The sequence below is a fragment of the Rhinichthys klamathensis genome, unplaced genomic scaffold (assembly GCF_029890125.1).
Source record: "Rhinichthys klamathensis goyatoka isolate OS25496 unplaced genomic scaffold, OSU_Roscu_1.1 h1tg000303l_1, whole genome shotgun sequence".
NCBI lineage: Eukaryota > Metazoa > Chordata > Actinopteri > Cypriniformes > Leuciscidae > Rhinichthys > Rhinichthys klamathensis.
This window is the reverse complement of record NW_026606822.1, coordinates 370,547-389,303: the sequence shown is the minus strand read 5'-3', so window position 1 is coordinate 389,303 and position 18,757 is coordinate 370,547. Positions and strand designations below refer to the sequence as shown.

The window sequence follows — 18,757 nt, the reverse complement described above, 5'->3', positions numbered from 1 at the left end:
GGGCTCCACAGAGAGTTTAACACACTTCACTTGATCCCATGACCGTGTGAATCCACTGAAACTTTAATGCATGTAGCAAGTTTGATGTGGCCCAGGGGACATTATTACTGCCATACTAGTGTTTTCTTTGCTCTAGCCTCACTATGCTTACTCGTTTACTTAAACAACCATTCAAAGCCAAAGATTTATATTATTTATGTGCTGATTCTTAATGTATGTTGATTGTTAATGAACTGTAAAAGGAGCAAGATGTTGTATATTTGAGTTTTTTGTAATCTGTGGACTTTTTCCCCCTTTTGTGCGCTGACTTTGGAGGTAAATCCTCTGAAGTGGAATTGATTTAAATATAGTAAAATGTGATGTAAACAGAAGTTTATTAAATTTTTCAGGATTCCTCAGAATGTCAAAATAATTACAGCAAATAAACATACTATACTAATCACTCTAAATGATTGATACGGTGGTCAAACATTATAAAAATTGTGTTTATTCTGTAGCAGTTTAGAACTTTGGCTTGCACAGTAAATGAAATGAGACAAACAATACAACTATTCACTCATACACACTTCCACATGCACAAAACAACAATCCTACAATCCCCCCATGAGTAACTGAATGTCTAGATTACACACCAATCCAAAAAGGTATAAAACAAAATATACTTTGTATAAAAATATAGGCAATTACAAAAAAACATAAAGGTAAATGTCATTTGTTCTGTGGCCTATCTGGTCAGTGATGCTGACAGTGATTCATCAGTCATTGCCATCAAGATCTACTGTACATGCAAATGTGTTTTTGCGAGTGACGTGTCTCACACAAGGATTTTTAGCAGTACTTGTGTAATGAGTTACCGCTCTGCCACTCAAGCTTTTTACTTAATACACAATTTTCCATAGTTCAACTTGTAGAGCATAATTTTAAAAATGGCAAGGTCCTGAGTTTAGTTTCCAGAAAACACACATATACCGAATAAACGTATTTTGAATGTACGAGTTGCTTTGAACAAAAGCATCTGCCAAATACATAGTCTGAAATGCATAAAAATCCTGAACATTACTGAAATAAATCAAATAAAAGTAGCAAGAGGAAAACCCTAACATAGGCCATTGACTGCATTTATGTCAAAGAAAGGCCAGGGTTGATAACCGCATGCTATCCTAATCTTAAAAAACGTTGAATGCAAACAACAGTAAACTGTTCTGAAATAGGACAACACTTCAGGCTCAATTCATTAACATTTATGAATTTAGTATCATGAACAACTTTTACATTTTAAAGCATTTATTCATCTAAGTTAATGTTAATTAAGAAATATACTATTGTTGTTTGTTAATTATTCTTTATTCATAATACTTTAATGTTCATTTATACAACTTGATATGTTAAAATATGTAGAAAGTATATGTACAAATTAGCCTTAACCTAGATTAATAAATGCTGTAAAAGTTTTTAGTAACACTTTATTTTACAGTGGCAACACAGTACGCTACTATTCCTTACCCTATAGTAAGTACATGTAGTTCATTAACATTACTCAGTACTTAATGTATAATTACACAGTAACACTGACACCTTAAAATAAAGAGTAACCAAGTTATTTCATGAAACTTAATGCAAACATACTTGATTGTTAACCATTACTACTGTATGTAGTAATGTAGCAGCGGTTGTAGACTTGAGAATGTTTTTCATACTGAAAATGCATACTTGAGATTTTGTCTCATCTAAACGTATAATACAAATCCTGTTTAGTATTGTACCGTTTTTGAATTCCTTAAGAGAAGCTTTGGCATGGATGATCTCTAAAGAATGTTTGCATTGTTGGAGTTTTAAACAGATTTGAAAGTGTAAATGTTTGTATATAATAGATGTGGTTTCTGAAGGGTTATTCATATGCTGCTAACATTTTCAGGCTCAACTGGAGCAGACTTACACAAAAGGCTCTTCTCACATTACGTTTTTTTTTTCCAGCATTGTGTCCCTCGGCATCATCTCAGTTGTAGTTTTCATCACTCCTAATGTTGTTGTGTATGATGACCCATGAAGTCTGTTCACTCTTGTTGGTCATTGGATTGATGTTGACTCCGAGCCTCTTACATCGGAGTATCGGCCACCTGTGTCTGGGTGGCGGAGTGTCCATTGGTGGGGGGTGAGTCTGGAGACTCTCCGTTAATGATGGGCTTGTCCAAAGGCTCCTGTTGAGGCAGAGGAGCCACAGACAGAAGTGTGTTGCCTTGGTTGTCTTGATCCACTTGGAAGGAGTCCTCAGCCTTGATGAAGACAAGAGTTATACATACACTGAGCAATGGCGCTACCCCAAGCCTCATTTTGATTCATTTGGTATGTGATTAGACGGTCACACTCACCAGTCGTAGCCCTTTGGATTGTCCTCGATGAGTCTTTAGAAGGTATCCAGCTATTAGCAAAGCAGCAAGAAGCAAACCCGTAATCAGAAGAGAGATCAGGACAATTTTCGAGCGCTGGCCCACGCGAGACACCGCCTCATCGACTTCCACCTATAGAGACAAACCATTACCAACACATTCTCTTTTTTACCTGGCAGGTGTTGTATAGTTTTTATAGCATTGCGTTCCAGTATTGCGTGAATTAAGTTTATGTGTATCATAGAGTGTGTTTATCTGATTTGTCAGCACAGCTATTTACCTCATAATGAGTTACAGCCGTACCTCACCCAAACTTAACCCTAAACTAAACCACATGGCAATATGTAGTGTTTCTGTTTCAGAGGCCTAACAGAGTGCATATTATTCACATGTCCTGGAATCTGGGAGTAACGCTTTATTAAACCACTGCTATGCAAAATCCCAATAGCAGATGTACCAGGCTACATTCCTTATTTCATACTTCATTTAAGAGTAATTTCTTTTAGATGTGTATGTGCATTCTCTCATTTTCATCCTGTATATTTTATTACATGATAAAGTTTTCAGTGTTGCTGACCTTATCGGTAATGTTGTCATTGTTGAACTTTCCAGCCATTTCTTCAGGATCAGCTTCATGAAACAGAAAAATGACGAGAGTTTAGTCTGATTGTTCAGATGTAGTCTGTAGAGCAGAGTTGTGCACCATTCAGAATTTAAATAAGAATTTTATAATTCCAGTTCAATTCCTGAATTTGAATTGAGGAAGCGAACAGTAAGCAGAAGTTTTGTAGTTGTAAGAATTAATTCAAAGAAATTCAAAGAAATTCGACGGTCATTTTAAACTTCGGCTTTAAAAAGCCAGATAGATAGATCGATTGCATCATATTTAATAAATTGGTAACTTTTGTTATTTTATGGGGTGGGGACATTTCAGTTCACACTAATGAAGGTCATTTAAATTGAATTTGGATTAATATTAATTAATTGATTTTTGGTGATTCCATAGGATTGATAGTGTGTTTGTGGAATATTTTGTAATAATATAAAACGAGCAAATAAATGAAAAGAAGACGATACAAACCTTCAATGCTGTCTCCATAAACCATGACCTCATCTGTGTTGTCTTTCTGATAGATTTCAAGTTTGCAATCTTCACCACAGAGATGTTCTAGAACACTCTGTATCCTGGCTTTAGTCTCTTCCTATTGGATGAAAGGGTTTTGAATTAAAAAGTGTTTGTAATAAATGTTGGACACTTAAAAAGTCATGTATATTTAACATCAAATGGAGTGATGCATCAAGCCTTGCTCTCATTCCCCCCCCTTCTCTCTCTCTCTCTCTCTCTCTCTCTCTCTCTCTCTCTCTCTCTCTCTCTCTCTCTCTTTCATATTTCTTTCTTTCCTGGAATGGGGTGTAATATGAAACCTGTATGTTCAGGTTTTCCCTCATAGCAACAGCCTCCCTTTCCGCTGAATCACAGTTCTCCAAGGGAACATTGGTGAATAGAAGAATTCCTATAAGAGCTTTATAAGAATATGCCATTTTGAACACACAAATATATATCAAAATACTGAAATAGATAAATATATTGCTAATAAACTGAGCAAACTTTCAAAAATTAAAAATAAATAAGGCATATTTGCTGGGGACAGAAGCTTTTTGACTACGATCTACATCTAACTTTCCTTAAAAAAGTGTCAAATTTGTGCTGAATTTTAGCTGGAATCATCAGACGTCATGAATATGTCTGTTTTAGTCACACACACAATATTAATCCATGTTATTTACTCTCATGATGTGTTTTCTTCTACTTTACTGTATAATACTTCATTCTATTGGGAGTTTGGTACTCTACTGGCTCTGAAACTAAACCTAGAGGCCCGTCTACTGTATGTATCTTGGCAGAGTTCCTGGCGTGAATTCCGAACCGCCGCCGCCCATAGCGTGTAATGGAATGCCATTGAAGTGTAGGCCGCAAGGCCTCTATGATGGTCCACCCAGTGAGACTTGAGCACATGGCATAACACACTTATTAGGGTCTCTAAAGGCTGACTTATAAAAAGGCTTCAACTTCTTATAATGTTATAGTTGGCAAAATGAAGTCACATCTGGGAGTCTGTCTATAATGTGTGGCAAGCTAAAGGCTCAGCAATGATGTCTTTTTATTCTAGATTATGCAGATCACTCTTTGTTGTGGGTTTCCTAACATTTTAAAGGCGTGTGGGTATGTCTGAGTGATTGCTGTGTGTGCTAAAGGGTGATTCTCACGAAAACACGCACAGATCACATTACACTACATAATTCTCTTTACCGTAATGCCTCTGGTAGTTTTTCCCCCCATAAATAATCTACCTCGACAAGGTGGGTGCAAATAGGCTACCCGCAACCTATTTGCTAATTGGATGAAAACTTTTATAGGAATAAAAGCCTACATTCAATCTGTTCATCATATAAAGTGATCGAGTGTCTTCAGAAAATTTTGGACTAAACCGCTCAATTCATATGGATTCGTTTTATGATCTCTTTATGAACTTTTTGCAGCGTCAAAGTGGTAGTTGCGTAACTGTCAATGGAGGAATAGAAAAGTCTCAGATTTCATCAAAAAGATCTTCAACGAAAGTCTTACAGGTTTGGAATGACATGAGTAATTCATTTTTAGGTGAACTATCCCTTTAAGAACTAGTCTACACGTTTCAACTGTTTTAGTCTCTATAGGAGTATAAATCAGCGCACAGCACTACTGTATTTAACTAAAGAGTTCTCAAACTCTAATCTAGTCACTGATATAGAATCAGCTCTCCCATTATATAATATTATTTCCCCAGACTCTCCCCAGTTATCACAGGATAAACGCAGCCCAGAACTTACACATGTGGAGGAGGCCTTGAGTTTCAGCAGCACATCGTATTTGTAGCGCTCTGGTATTTTATCCACACAGACCACATTACCCTACAAAAATAAACAAAAAATATAAGACCAGATGTCTTCTTAACTGAATGGCACACACAATCTGGGTATAGCCTTTGGAAAATATATATATTTTAAATGTTTTGACATAATATTAATGAGGTACAATATCTGTTGTCCCCAACCTTTGAAGTAACGCTGTTTTTTTCAGGTGGGTGTGAGTGGGTCTGATCTGGGGTCTGTGTGTTAGGTTGAGTGGTCCCACTGTCTGCTCCTGGTGTCTCCGATGTCTCTGAATCAGGTGATATGGAGGGGAAAACAACAATCTGGATCTGAGAATCTCCTGTGAGGGAAATGTATTTGTTGTTACTTGCCATATTGTTGTAATCATTCTCATAAAAAAAGCTGTTTTTCTCATACAGTTTAATTTTAAATGGTGAGAACATGGTCATAGTTTAGGGAGGAAGGGTACATTCTACTTTTTAGACTTTCAACTGGTATAACATAAGATTAGATCACAAACATTTGCACGAATGGATTAGAAAATGAAAAGTTAATGGAGCGCGGTGTGCAAGTTAATGAGACTATATCATTAAAATAGCATGTATTTACATTGCATCTAATCCAAACTTGGATGGTAATTTAATTTAAAGCAATGCCATCACCTGTTTTGGTCATAAATACCTAGTTAGTTTCTTGTTTGCTGGCTAATGATGTATAAGTTAATCAGCTCCAAAAAAAAAAAAAAAAAAAAAAGGGAAAAGAAAAGGAGCAAAATATAAAGATTCATATCTTTAATTACAAAGAATGCACAGAAGGGTAAAATGAAGAAATTGCACCTTTATAAATTAATTAATGTATTCATTATTCATTCATTTATTTGTTGAATTTAATATGTAATTATTATTTATTTTACCTTTGCCGTGCACCTTTCCGGCTGGAGTGACTGGATCACCATCTCCTCGGATGATTCTTTCCGAATCTTCTTGACAAATCACAGCTGAAATATAAGGTAAATGTTGTCAGAGTGTCTGCATCCACGAACTGCATCCAAAGTGTCATGATATAATAATCTTTCTTACTTGGCGGATGATGGAACGAGCAAAACAACAAAACAACCATAGACTTACAGTACATTAAATGAGGGATCTTAGACCTCTGAATATCATATAGTATATTACATTACACTAGCATTCAAAGGGTTTTCCTTAAAAAAAAAGCAAAGAAAGTAAAGGGATAGTTCGCTTTGAAATTCATTTTTGATATGTTTTAGCTTACCTCAAGGGCATCCAAGATGTAGGTGTCTTTGTTTCCGCAGTAGTTTCAATTTTGACAATTTTAGGTCAAACCGTTCTTGTCTGTCAGTCATATAATGCAGGTCTATGGTCACCACCTCAAAGAGCATGCACAGAGAAGTCCAAATTAAACATGATTTAATGACTCGTAAATGTAAGTACACATTGATGGCCTAAGACACGAAACGAGCGGTTTGTGTGAGAAAACGAACAGTATTTATATCGTTTTTACCTCTTGTAACGCACAGACCGAAGCGCCCGCGCCCTCAGATCACTTGGACGTGGCAGTGGTTACAAGAGGTAAAAACCATATAAATACTGTTCGTTTTCTCACACAAACCGCTCGTTTCGTGTCTTAGGCTATCAATGTGTACTTACATTTACGAGTCATTAAATCATGTTTAATTTGGACTTCTCTGTGCATGCTCTTTGAGGTGGTGACCATAGACCTGCATTATATGACTGACAGACAAGAACGGTTTGACCTAAAATTGTCAAAATTGAAACTACTGCGGAAACAAAGACACCTACATCTTGGATGCCCTTGAGGTAAGCTAAAACATATCAAAAATTAATTTCAAAGTGAACTATCCCTTTAATACATTTATTCAGCAAGGACACATTCAATTAATTAAAAGTAACAGTAAGACAAAAAAAAAATCAATTTTAAATAAATGGTATTGTTTTGAACTTTCTATATTTCCATCAAGCAATCCTGAACAAAATGGGTTCAGTGTACACAGAAATATTGCAATAATAATTCATAATATTACGGTTTTTGTATTTTAATAAATAATAAATGCAGCCTTGGTGAGCATAAGAGACTTCTTTCAAAAACATGAATAAATCTGTCCCCAAACCGGTAGTACAGTATACTAACTAGCCTAATAGCCTAGCATCACTTTTGTGACTTTTGCAAGGGTAAGCACCACTCACATTTTATTCTCAACTGTATCGATAATAGATAATTAGATTAAAATGAATTGGCTTAAACTGAGCTGTAAATCATGAACGTTGATGTGTTATTTCAAATCTCTTGTCACAATATTGTGGCCTTGGCAGAGTTCCACAGACTCAAACCCAATTAGCATTTCAGGGGAACGTACGTTCCCCCCCCCCCCCCCCCCCCCCCCATTTAATTGAGTTATTTTCTGTCTTTATCACCCACAAGCACTTTAGTGTACGAGTATAAAAAACTCACTTGTGTTAGAGCCCACACATTGAGCCATGGTCCTCATGTGGGTGATGTGAGTTTGAATCAGGCTTGTTTGACACTTATTCTGTCCTCTTATGCTTCTTTTAAACTGTTGCTAGTGCTGAAGTAGGTTATGCTTGCTGGCTCTGGTTGACTAGAGAGCTGAATGAAAACGTAACTCATTTTTTTCAGTTGACCACATCCAAACTAATTAAATTGAGTGGCACTTTACAAAAGTGAATCTTTGAAGAACTACGGTATGCTTGGCATTTTCTTAACATGCTTAACTCTGGTTTCAAGTCAATGGGCTCTATGCACGGCGGTATTTCCGGTGAAGGTCTAAGGATGCTGGATTACTTCCGCCGATCGTAGAGTCCAATGCTATACCGAGAATTTATATTGGTTTTTATACTCTATTGCTATACTAAAGAAACGTTAGTCACAAAAACAGACAAAACAGACACCCCTCATTTTGTTTATGCTTCTGTGTTTATTATATTAAATAAACATAACTATATATAAAATTACATCTAAACGTATTAAAGTTTCATTTCAAAGACGGGAGGACAGTAAATTTTGAAGACTCTGCCATAATCCCGTTTTCCACGGTTTCCCTCCGCTTTAAATCTCCCCAACCGGAAACGCAAGAGCATCCTTGCGTCAAACGCGGAAGTTATGCGTGCATATAGCCCATTAAATTGCATAATGTTTTTTAGAGGAATGAATACTGACCTAATTTATTTGGCTCTAAAGGGCTGCGCTGGTATGAATTTCTGAGCTGAACTTATGCATGTACTGATTGAGCGTGAATGAATCGGCACAGACTGAGCTAATAAAACCTTAACCTTCCCCCTCCCCCGTGCAACAAGAGGTCCCGACCTCTGACCCCGACCCTGACTCAACACACTCCCCTCTGCACTCCGCAGAGAGTGCCAGTCAGAGGTTAAAAAGAAAAGAATAGAGAAAGAAAAGGAGGCAGGGAGATGGATAGAGGAAATAAAAGAGACTCTTATGTCTTAGAGATCCTTCTGGAGCCATTTGTCATTTGCACACAATTTCTGCAAGAGATGTTTTGAATAAAAGAGTGATTCTATTTTAAAAGAGTTTTTTTTTTTGTCTTTGGTCATGTGCTCAATGCTCAGCACGATACTCGTGAAACCTAAAGTGAGACATTTAGATAGGTGTCAGGATGATTTAGTGCGCTTTAAGACATCCGTTCCATCCATTATAATGCTGAATGTTTAGCATTATTTACATAATTCTTTTGAGCAAGTTCAGAATGGGAGAATTATTTTGAATCAATCTTTTGATTGGTTACCCACTAAATGTTGGCCTTTTTCAAAGTTTTGCTAGTCAATAAACAAGATTTCCCATGTTTGTCTTTAAATAATAATAGCTATGAGAAGTGAAATGTGATATGGTAGTGTAAAGAACTGGCCTCCGTTACAGTAGCACTATTTGAGTATGGTTTTCTCTCTTTGATGAATTTCTTTGGCTTGTGTTATATTTGTATGTCTTTATAAAAGTCTATTTAAAATGTCTCCTGATGCTAGCCTCTAGATGTTTCCATGCTAATGTTTCAAGGCGAAATTCACCAAGAATAAATTGAGTTAATTTGCCTTCTGTCTGGTTTGTTTTGACTAAAAGAGTTATGCAATTCCGGTAATGTGGAAGGCGCGGCCAAAAATGATCACTGAATGCAATTTGCGCAATGCAATTCCCCATCTCTTAAACTGGTTTTGAGTGTTAGTTTGTGGAGGCACTGTTTAGTGAATTTGTCCCTCAGTGTTTTGTAAATTTGATTTATAAGCAGGATAAAGTAGCTCCCCAAGAATAATACATTCCACTTCTTTGTAATACACTTTCCAATTTTGTTACTGGCTGATTTAGTAAAAAGGTTTCTTTTTAACCAGGAAATGTACAGTGTAAACTAAACTAACTAGGATTTGCTTTAGATATAGGCTACAGCGGGTGTGTTCAATCCTGCTACTGGAGGGCCACTGTCCTGCAGAGTTCAGCTCCAACACCAATCAAACACACCCGGACCAGCTGATCAAGGTCTTACTATCGGCATACTAGAAACTTCCGGGCAGGGGTGTCGAGGCAAGTTGGAGCTACCATAGATTTTCATAATAAAGGCTAGATGTCTCGTCCGCGCTGCTGGCCAATGGAGGTCGACGTCCGCACCTGGCGGCCATCTTGTCACAGGCAGCTCGCTCACTCGTAACATTGTGTTTTAATGGTGCATGTACTTTTTAAATAACCATAACTTGCTCAATTTTCTACCGATTTTCAAACGGTTTGGTTTGTTATAAACGTCAGAGATGTAGTTATGACACTGCATACTTATGAATAATAAGTGTATAAATAAATAATCATCCAGAATTATAGCCACGTTAATAACGTTTGTAAGAAACCAAACCGTTTGTAAATCCGTCAAGATTTCAACGAGATAAGAGTATTTGTGTTCGATCACTCATCTTACATCAGGTACCACAGAGCCCACCAGAAAGCTTGCCTGTGATAAGATGGCCGCCGGTGATGACGATAGAGACTCCGCCGTAAGACATCTAGCCTTTATTATGGATATCTATGGGAGCTACACTCTGCGGGACAGTGGCCCTCCAGCAACAATTTTGGACACCCCTGGGCTACAGTATATAGCAATGATTTTTTATGGAAGCTCCTTTCCACCACTGAATAAAAAATAAAAAAGGTAATTGTGACTTTTTGCCTCACAATTCAGACTTTTCTTCTCTTTAGTTTACATCTCGCAATTCTGACTTTTTTTTCAATTGCGTTATATAAACTCATAATTGTGAATTATAAAGTCTGAATTGCGAGATATTGCAATTCTGAGAAAAAAAGTCAGTCTTTCCACCCCCCCCCCCCCCCCCCCCCTCAGAATTGGACTTGAACTCGCAATTACGAGAAGAAAAAAAGTGAGATAAAAAGTTGCAATTATCTTCTAAATGGTTTTATTCCAAACAAGCTTCCATAGCTTTTTGCATATTCCCAAAAGAAAAAAAGCACAATTGTGATATCTTTAATTTCTCAAATGTGTCTCCTTGCCAGCAATGAGATTAAATAGAGCTCAATGGAGACTTGGCCACTGTCCTGCAGAGTGTTGCTCCACAACTACACCTGCCTGGAGGTGTCCGAAAACCTGCGCGTGAAGGTACCTCACAAAACTGATTTCAGACACTCTTCTGAGGCAGTGTAATGGTTTAATGATCTACAGCAAAATAGAGCGAGCTTTGGTGAGAACTAAACAAATATTTAATTACTAGAAATAGTCATTTCTAGCTAGAAATGACATCAGAAGTAGAGAACATGGTCAAAAACATACATTTACACACAAACTGACAACCAACCACAACTTTCAGCAATGAAAGGACAACCCGAGTTGTAAATGTTCCTGTTCTGACATACATTTTCAGCATTACAGATTCATTTCCACCAAGGGGTTTACTTTCATCACATGAGCTGAATCATCCGATGGGCAAATTCAGATCTTGTTTTCTCCTCCTCCTGCTTCTCTGAGCCTTTGTTCCTAACATGACCTCACATTCACTCATTCACTCGCTCCCTCTGGGCTCCTACCAGCCTGATACGGCTTTATTTATTTCCCTGCTCATTAATAGGTTAAACAGAGACAAATGTGTGTGTGCTATCAGGCATGTGTGTTTCTGTGTGTCTGGTATTCAGAGGCGTATTGTTTTAATAGTTTAATTTAATTTAGAGGCACTTGCAAACAGAGCAACTGTGTAAACGTCTTAACCAACACAGATGTAATGATGCTTATGTTCTTGTTTGTTTTGTTTTTTCTTGAAGATTTGCTTTGCACAGTAGTAGGTTTGCTCAACTAAAATATTATATTAGGTATGCAAAGAAAACATAGAGGTAACCTTTATTGACCCTTGGCTGGAATCACTTACTCTGCTTTACTTCCTTCCTCCCTTCCTGTAATATGACAGAAGGATTGGTTTTAATGACGCTTAACTTTCAGCAGTTCTGATAAAGTACAATCTGTTTTTGTTCATGTTTTCTTGTTGCTTAAAACTGTTTAGTGAATTGGCCATATTATATAGTAATAATGCTTAACATTGACTACTCTTCAAAAGTTTGGGGTCTAAAATGTGTTAATTGTTTTAATATGATTATTTTATGCTCCCCAAGGCTGTGTTCATTATTATATGAAATACAATAAAAACAGTAATATTAGGAAATATTATTACAATTTCAAATAACTGTTTTCTTTTTAAAATATACTTTAAAATGATGTAAATATTAAAAAAATTATTGATGAATAGAAAGTTCAAAAGAAAATTATTTATTTGAAATAGAATTTACTGTCACTTTTGACCGATTTAATGCATCCTTGCTGAATAAAAGTATTAATTTCTTTTTAAAAAATTGTACTGACCCCAAACTTTTTAATGTAAAAGAGGGTTTTACTGTCTTGTGTCAATGGACACCATTTATAAGATCGTTTTAGAGAACCTTCTAAACCATCTATTTACTGGTGCTTTATTGAGACCAGAAACCAAATTGTTGATCTAAAGAACTTATAATGTAACATCAATAACTTTTGTCTCTGTTTAGCCAACTCTACCCTAGTATACAGTGACATTTTTTTTTCTTTATTATGCAATCCAATACTTACAGGTGACTGATACAACAAAAAAACATCAAGGCCACATACATAAACATCAACACTTAAACATGAACATAACATACATAAAAGTGTGCGTGCGTGTGTGTGTGTGCGTGTGTGCATGTATTACTGGATGTGTGAGTGGAAATAACTTAAAAGAGGAACATCTTACAGATACCACAGACGTGATAAAAATTAACTAAATAATAATAGAAAAGAAAAAAAGAAAAAAGGTATTAACCGGAGGATGAGGAAGATATGATAATATAATCTTATAAAAATATAATAAAAGTAAGAATGGTAATAATAGTAGCAATAATAACTAATCTTTTCATCAGGAATGAGGGGGAGGTTGGAGGACAAAGAAGAGTAAAAAAAAAAAAAAGGGCAGTGACATTTTCTTAATATAAGAGGGTTGTTGAACCATTGGACAAGGATAACATTGAGATTTGCATGCTAACAGAAAAAATAGAAAGCAAATATGAAGGTGACAGCAACTTTTATGCAGTAGGCCAAGGCTACACTTTGCCTACACCAGTGACTTTTGGACTTAAATGCAAGACAGTGTTTTCTCGCGTACACTCCTAAGAGATCTATATTGTCACTCTTTGGTCTGGTTTTCAACACTACTGTCTATCTGCCATATGACCTTTGTCTGGTAATGGCTGTTTAGAGAATATCTTGAATGATTGAATCATGTAGAAACTACTTTGAAAGCATTAAAAGTTTCAGCACAAACACATTGAGACTTTGCTCTGAAAGCTCTACATAGTTTAGTAGCTGACAGTAAATTAAAGCATTTCAAGAGCTCTGAATAGCAGTGGCTTGAGGCACAATAAGGCACATTACTTAAACAATCATATGAAAGCATGGCTTCAGTTTGGCAGAAGGTACATTAGTGACCCAGTTTTTACTCGGTTTTACAAAGTTTTGTTATGGTGAATTGGTGGTACAAATCTAACACATCTAAAAACGCACCATAGTGAGTGAGAGAGAATTAACAGCAGGGAATGAATATTTGGTTAAATGGAAGAATGGATGGGAAATGCATTTAAAAAAGTTAAACAAATGGAACTCAAAGAATACATTTTGGCCATACATTTAAAGTCAGTGGGGTCCAGTCAGTGTTGTTTGGACCCCAAAATATACTGTGTATATATATATATAAAACTTTTAGTGTTCCACAGATGAATATGGAAGCCTGTTTCCGCCACTGAAGAAAAAATTAAAAAAGGTAATTGCGACTTTTCATCACCCAGTTCTGACTTTTCTCAAAACTGCATGTTATAAAGTCGCAATCGCAAGTTATAAAGTCAGAATTGTGAGAGAGAAACTCTCAATTCTGAGGAAAAAAGTCAGTCTTTTTCCCCCTTAGAATTGGACTTTATAACCCGCAATTGCGAGTTACTGTATATCTCACAATTCTGAGAAAAGAAGTCAGAATTGCGAGATATAAACTCGCAATTGCAAGGAAAAATAGAGATAAAAAGGTTGCAATTATCAATTGGAAACAAGCATCCATAGAAGAATGAAAGAGCTGACAGAATTTTAGAACTGTCCCTTTAAGAAAAAATCATATATTTTAGTTATTTAACGATTTTGTATTTTTTTGTTGTTGAAAATTTCCGTGACATTTTGCATGATACTAATTGCATTTCTCTTTTTCTTTCTGTACAACTGTTCTTGGACAGAAAGGACTGTTCTTTTAGAAAGGACCGATGAAGGTAAAACCTTGTCCAGACGAACATAAACAAACATGTTAGTTGTGTCTCATTTCGAAGGCTGTGTCCTCCGGAGGTCGCATTTATAACCCGCACACATACGTCATCAAGGATGTTTTATTTCAGAAAAGTAACATTATAAAAATGGACCGTTAAAGGGGTGTGGAGCGAATTGTTGTAATTTCCTTATGACTTTAGAATGTAATGGTTACTTTACTGAAATGTGACAGCCTCTATGTGTCCAACAAATATGACCTCTGGAGGACGCAGCCATATAGACCAATTCACACATGCACTAGTCCCTTCAGCGTTACAAGTGAACCCCTTACAACCATAGGGAACATTCCTACAACCCCCTTCCACACAGATGTTATATCTATTCACCCCCATCCCCCTTATTCCTCAACTCATCTTCACCCCATTCCCTCTACTTTTCCCATCACATTACAGGAAGTTACATCCCTCATTCGTTTACTGTCTCTTCCATTCCCTCAAAGCCTCTGGGAATTCCCAGTCAAGGAATGTTTCGACATTCCAACCCCAGGAATGCTTGAATAACAGGATCGGATGGATTCCTTTTAAGCCGTAGGCAAGAAGGAATGATAAAGGAAGCTATCATGCGAGGAAAGAAAGGCAGAAGGGGTGGGAGTGTCAATAAAGTGCTATGTATTTGTTCTACATCTGGACTGTGATCCTCAAGGCTGCTCACGCTACTTGGCGATGTCCCATGTCGCAGCTTCTCTATGAGTCGACAGCACGCTCGATACATCACGCCCTGCTTCACACTTGATAACACTGACAGTTTGTCAGCTGCTATGAGAGATCAGCTTTACGACAGCAGATGTATGAGCATATGCCTCCAATCCCCATCTCAAGTGCATCTGTCACTTGTTCCTATCGAAGGCAAAGAAATATCATTCATAAATGAACTTTTTTAGTGACTAACAATTTTTTTTTTCCTGGTGGGAAAACAAAAATTTAATTGACTTGCAATGAAGGAGGACCAGAATGTCAGAGGCTTGTGGATTGGCTCTTTCGACTTGGGAGAATAAACAATCATCCAGAACGCCCTAGCAACCACTTAGAACACCCTAGCAACTGTCCAGAACACCCTACAATCAATAACTAGCCAAGTTTACACAGGCACATATCATATTTTATTCAGTAAATGTTTGAATCTAGTTGTAAAATCTTTTAGGTATCATGAACTAAAACATTATTTATTAATCTAGGTTACTGTTCATTCATAAATTGTAAAAAAGAAAAAAACTATGATACATTATCTGTTAGACAACATGAAATGTTAAACATGTATACATCGTTTAAACATTTGTAGTTGGCAATATTTTTATATTAAAAATACAGTAAAACCAGTCATTTTGTGACTACACTGCAGTTTAAAATATTCTGACTGATGAATTTTCACATTATTTGTCTGAAGCGTATTAAAAACACCACATAGACATTTAAACAACATTAAAAGCTTGTTTCACTTTGTTTAACTGACAAAGATGTATTAAAAACATTCACGTTTTTCACGTACAGATGACAACTCGTTCACACGGATCTGCGAAAACGACTAAAAACGCTGTGTTATGCTGCCAGGCCAGTAGTTGGCGATGTCACTTTGTAAAGAAAAAGTATGCACCGCCGCCTAAAGACTGAACATGTAATATGTACGCGCAAGACGTCACCGTTTTCACAAATTCATGTTTTTGTAGTTTCGTTGAGACAATAACGGTATCGTTTGCAAAAACTTGCACTTTGAAACCCGTTTTCAAAAGTTTTTAGTTGAAAACAGTGTCATGTAAACGGCCCCTAAATGTCTTTACAATCACTTTTTAAATTGACAAAAGTTTAAAATTTTAAAGTAAAATAAATAAATAAATAATAATCTTACTGATCAACTTTTGAACGTGCATGTGTATGTAAAATACATTCGGTAACTACAAATAAGGTTCGTTAGTTAACATTAGTTAACATGAACTGCACTTATACATCATTTATTCATCTTTGTTAATGTTAATTTCAACATTTACTAATACTTTATTCAAATCTTGTTGAAATTAGTTAATGCACTGTGAACTAACATGAACTAACAATGAACAGCTGTAACTAACGTCAACAAAGATCATGAACAAATACAGTAACAAATTGGTTAATCATGGTTAGTTCATGTTAGTTAATACATTAACTAATGTTAACAAATGAACCTTATTGTAAAGTGTTACCATAAATTCTGTAAAAGTATTGTTCATTGTTAATTCATGATAGCTAGTGCCTTAACTAATGTTTTTTTATTATTTTTTTTTAAATGGAACCTTATTGTAATTCATACTGTAATTCATCATCTCTCTCTCTCTCTCTGATGCAATGTAACGATATAGGACATTTTGTTCAGTTCTGCACTGCTCTACTAAAAGATGCCTGGTCGTCTGCTGCAACACTGAGCGTTCCCTTCGGGATGCTGGAATTTGAGACTCAAACAATCCATTTAAAGGGAAGGAGCAGTGTAACTTTGGATCTCTCTCTCTCCCCCTCTCTCTCACAGCATGCCCCCCTGACCTCTGACCCCCCCAGTCTCTCTCTTCCTCTCCCAGTAAAGGAGTGTGGGGCCCACACTGTCTCCACCCAAACAAGGAGGGCAGCAAACATATGGAGGAAAGACACTCTTATGTTTCTAATCAGACACTTCTTGAGCAGCCCAACCCCTTCACTCTCTGCCAAAGCATCATTATCAGCAGAGCTCATACTCCCTTTAAGCTACAATAACTGAGTTATGGGACCTATGCCAATGAGAACAAAATCTGTTCTTGGTTGTCGTGAGTAAGGGAATGCATGCAAATGGAAAATAAACAAGATACTGAATGACAGGAATGACGCGAGGACTGAAACAAACAGAAACTTGCTCATTATTATTTTGATGTTTAATGGATTTGAAATGTAAAAATTCATGTTTCTTCAAATTAATGCATGGTTAAGAGTATTTTTTATAAATGTTTAATATAATTTTATGCATGGACTTATCATAATTCATATCATTATTTTACTCATTTTCTTTACCTAAAATGGTTTACTTATATATATATATATATAATACTCAATATTCATAGAATCTTTCATGAACAACTATTGGGTCATATCTGCAATTTAGCAGGATTTATTGCCAACACTGTGCTCATACATTTTCTTAATTGGTATTTTGTCTTGTTTTCCAGTAATAAAAACTAGATTCCTAAAACAAGATACATTAAATTGAGAAGTAGTGATAATATCTTGAATAATTTTAGAAATACTTTTTTTCCTTCATATTTTAAGATATAAATATCAAGTACATTTTAGTTAGATATGGTCTTAAAACAAGAAATACAATTAATTTAAAGTGAATTAAAAGAAATTAATCTTAATTTAACCTAAAAGATATATTCTCTGAAAGCAAATTTGCTTTTCAAATAAGTTTAGATATTTTACTAGAAAACAAGATGTGTTAATAATGAATAAAAGTTGAGTAGATTCAGAAAATAACTTTGCACCACTGCATCTGCTATTTGCAGTTTTGGTAATGTAAACATCAGTGTTTATTTCTGTCTCTTGAGTGAGTATGAATGTGTATTACATCATACGGCCCACAACTGTTGCTGCCCAGGGTCTTCGAAACACCTGGATGCTTCATAATCCGCCAAATGAACAAAATCCTCTTTATGCCTATGGAATAACAACAGATGGACTTTTTATTTCCCATACAGACGCACACACAGCCACCTGGAGATATAATATATGCACAGACAGATACACTGAGTGGAAGAGAGCGAATCAATTGATCTCAAGCCATTAACTTGAGAGGGAACTCGACAACTTTATTTAAAGCGTATTGCTGTGATGCAAAGGGGTGTGGTAGATTCGCAGGAAGAAAAAAGAAATGCATGCATCATGATAGCACACACACTGAAACGTTTACACTAGTTACTAACTAATAGTTACTAAAAGTTTGGAGTAGATCAAATCTTTTTAATAGCAAAATGATAATACACACTCCTCTCTTAAAGCTGCACAACATCTTGAGTGATGCAAAGTTAGATCCAAACATCTGCAGTAGAACACAAGTAAAGTAGATTGTACTCACCTTGAAAAAATACAGCAAAAATACAGACTAAGAAAGCAACATCTGAGGATTTATGGCATTTTCTCTGTGTCGCCATCCTGAGCGAGCGGTCGTGCAGCATGTGGTGTGTGTGTGAGAGGTTAGGTTTGTTTCACTGAGAGTGTCACACGAGGGATAAAGCCAATGCCTGTGCTCTTATAGATTCAAGTGTGGCCCTTCCCCCCTCTCTCTTTCACTCGATTCTGTTCTTTTCTTCATTCCCACGAGCTGTGTTGTAATTATGGAGTATAGTGTCTTTATTCAATTGTATGATTCTAAGTCTTTTGAAATGTAGATTGAGACAGAATAGAGACCACATCAATGCACATTTATACATCAGCTTGCTGTGATGATGCCATTCTGAGAACTCACATTGTAAAAAAGCATATATTATCTCTTTAGTCCTATAACACTGGAAAAGAAAACATTGTTTTCAATAGTTTTGTGTGGATAT

The 18,757-nt window shown here is 36.2% G+C and overlaps 1 protein-coding gene across 1 annotated transcript; it reads right to left on the bottom strand.

Annotated features, from left to right (window-relative positions):
* Window positions 1-1,830: 1,830 nt before the first annotated feature.
* On the bottom strand, window positions 1,831-18,423 carry si:ch211-286o17.1 (uncharacterized). Its single transcript, XM_056270565.1, has 8 exons — window positions 18,286-18,423; window positions 6,211-6,294; window positions 5,480-5,637; window positions 5,256-5,336; window positions 3,469-3,589; window positions 2,965-3,017; window positions 2,370-2,519; window positions 1,831-2,273 (listed from the first exon to the last, which is right to left on the bottom strand). The coding sequence occupies exons 1-8, from the start codon at window positions 18,383-18,385 to the stop codon at window positions 2,097-2,099; spliced, it is 924 nt and encodes a 307-aa protein (XP_056126540.1). The 5' UTR covers window positions 18,386-18,423; the 3' UTR covers window positions 1,831-2,096.
* Window positions 18,424-18,757: the final 334 nt, after the last annotated feature.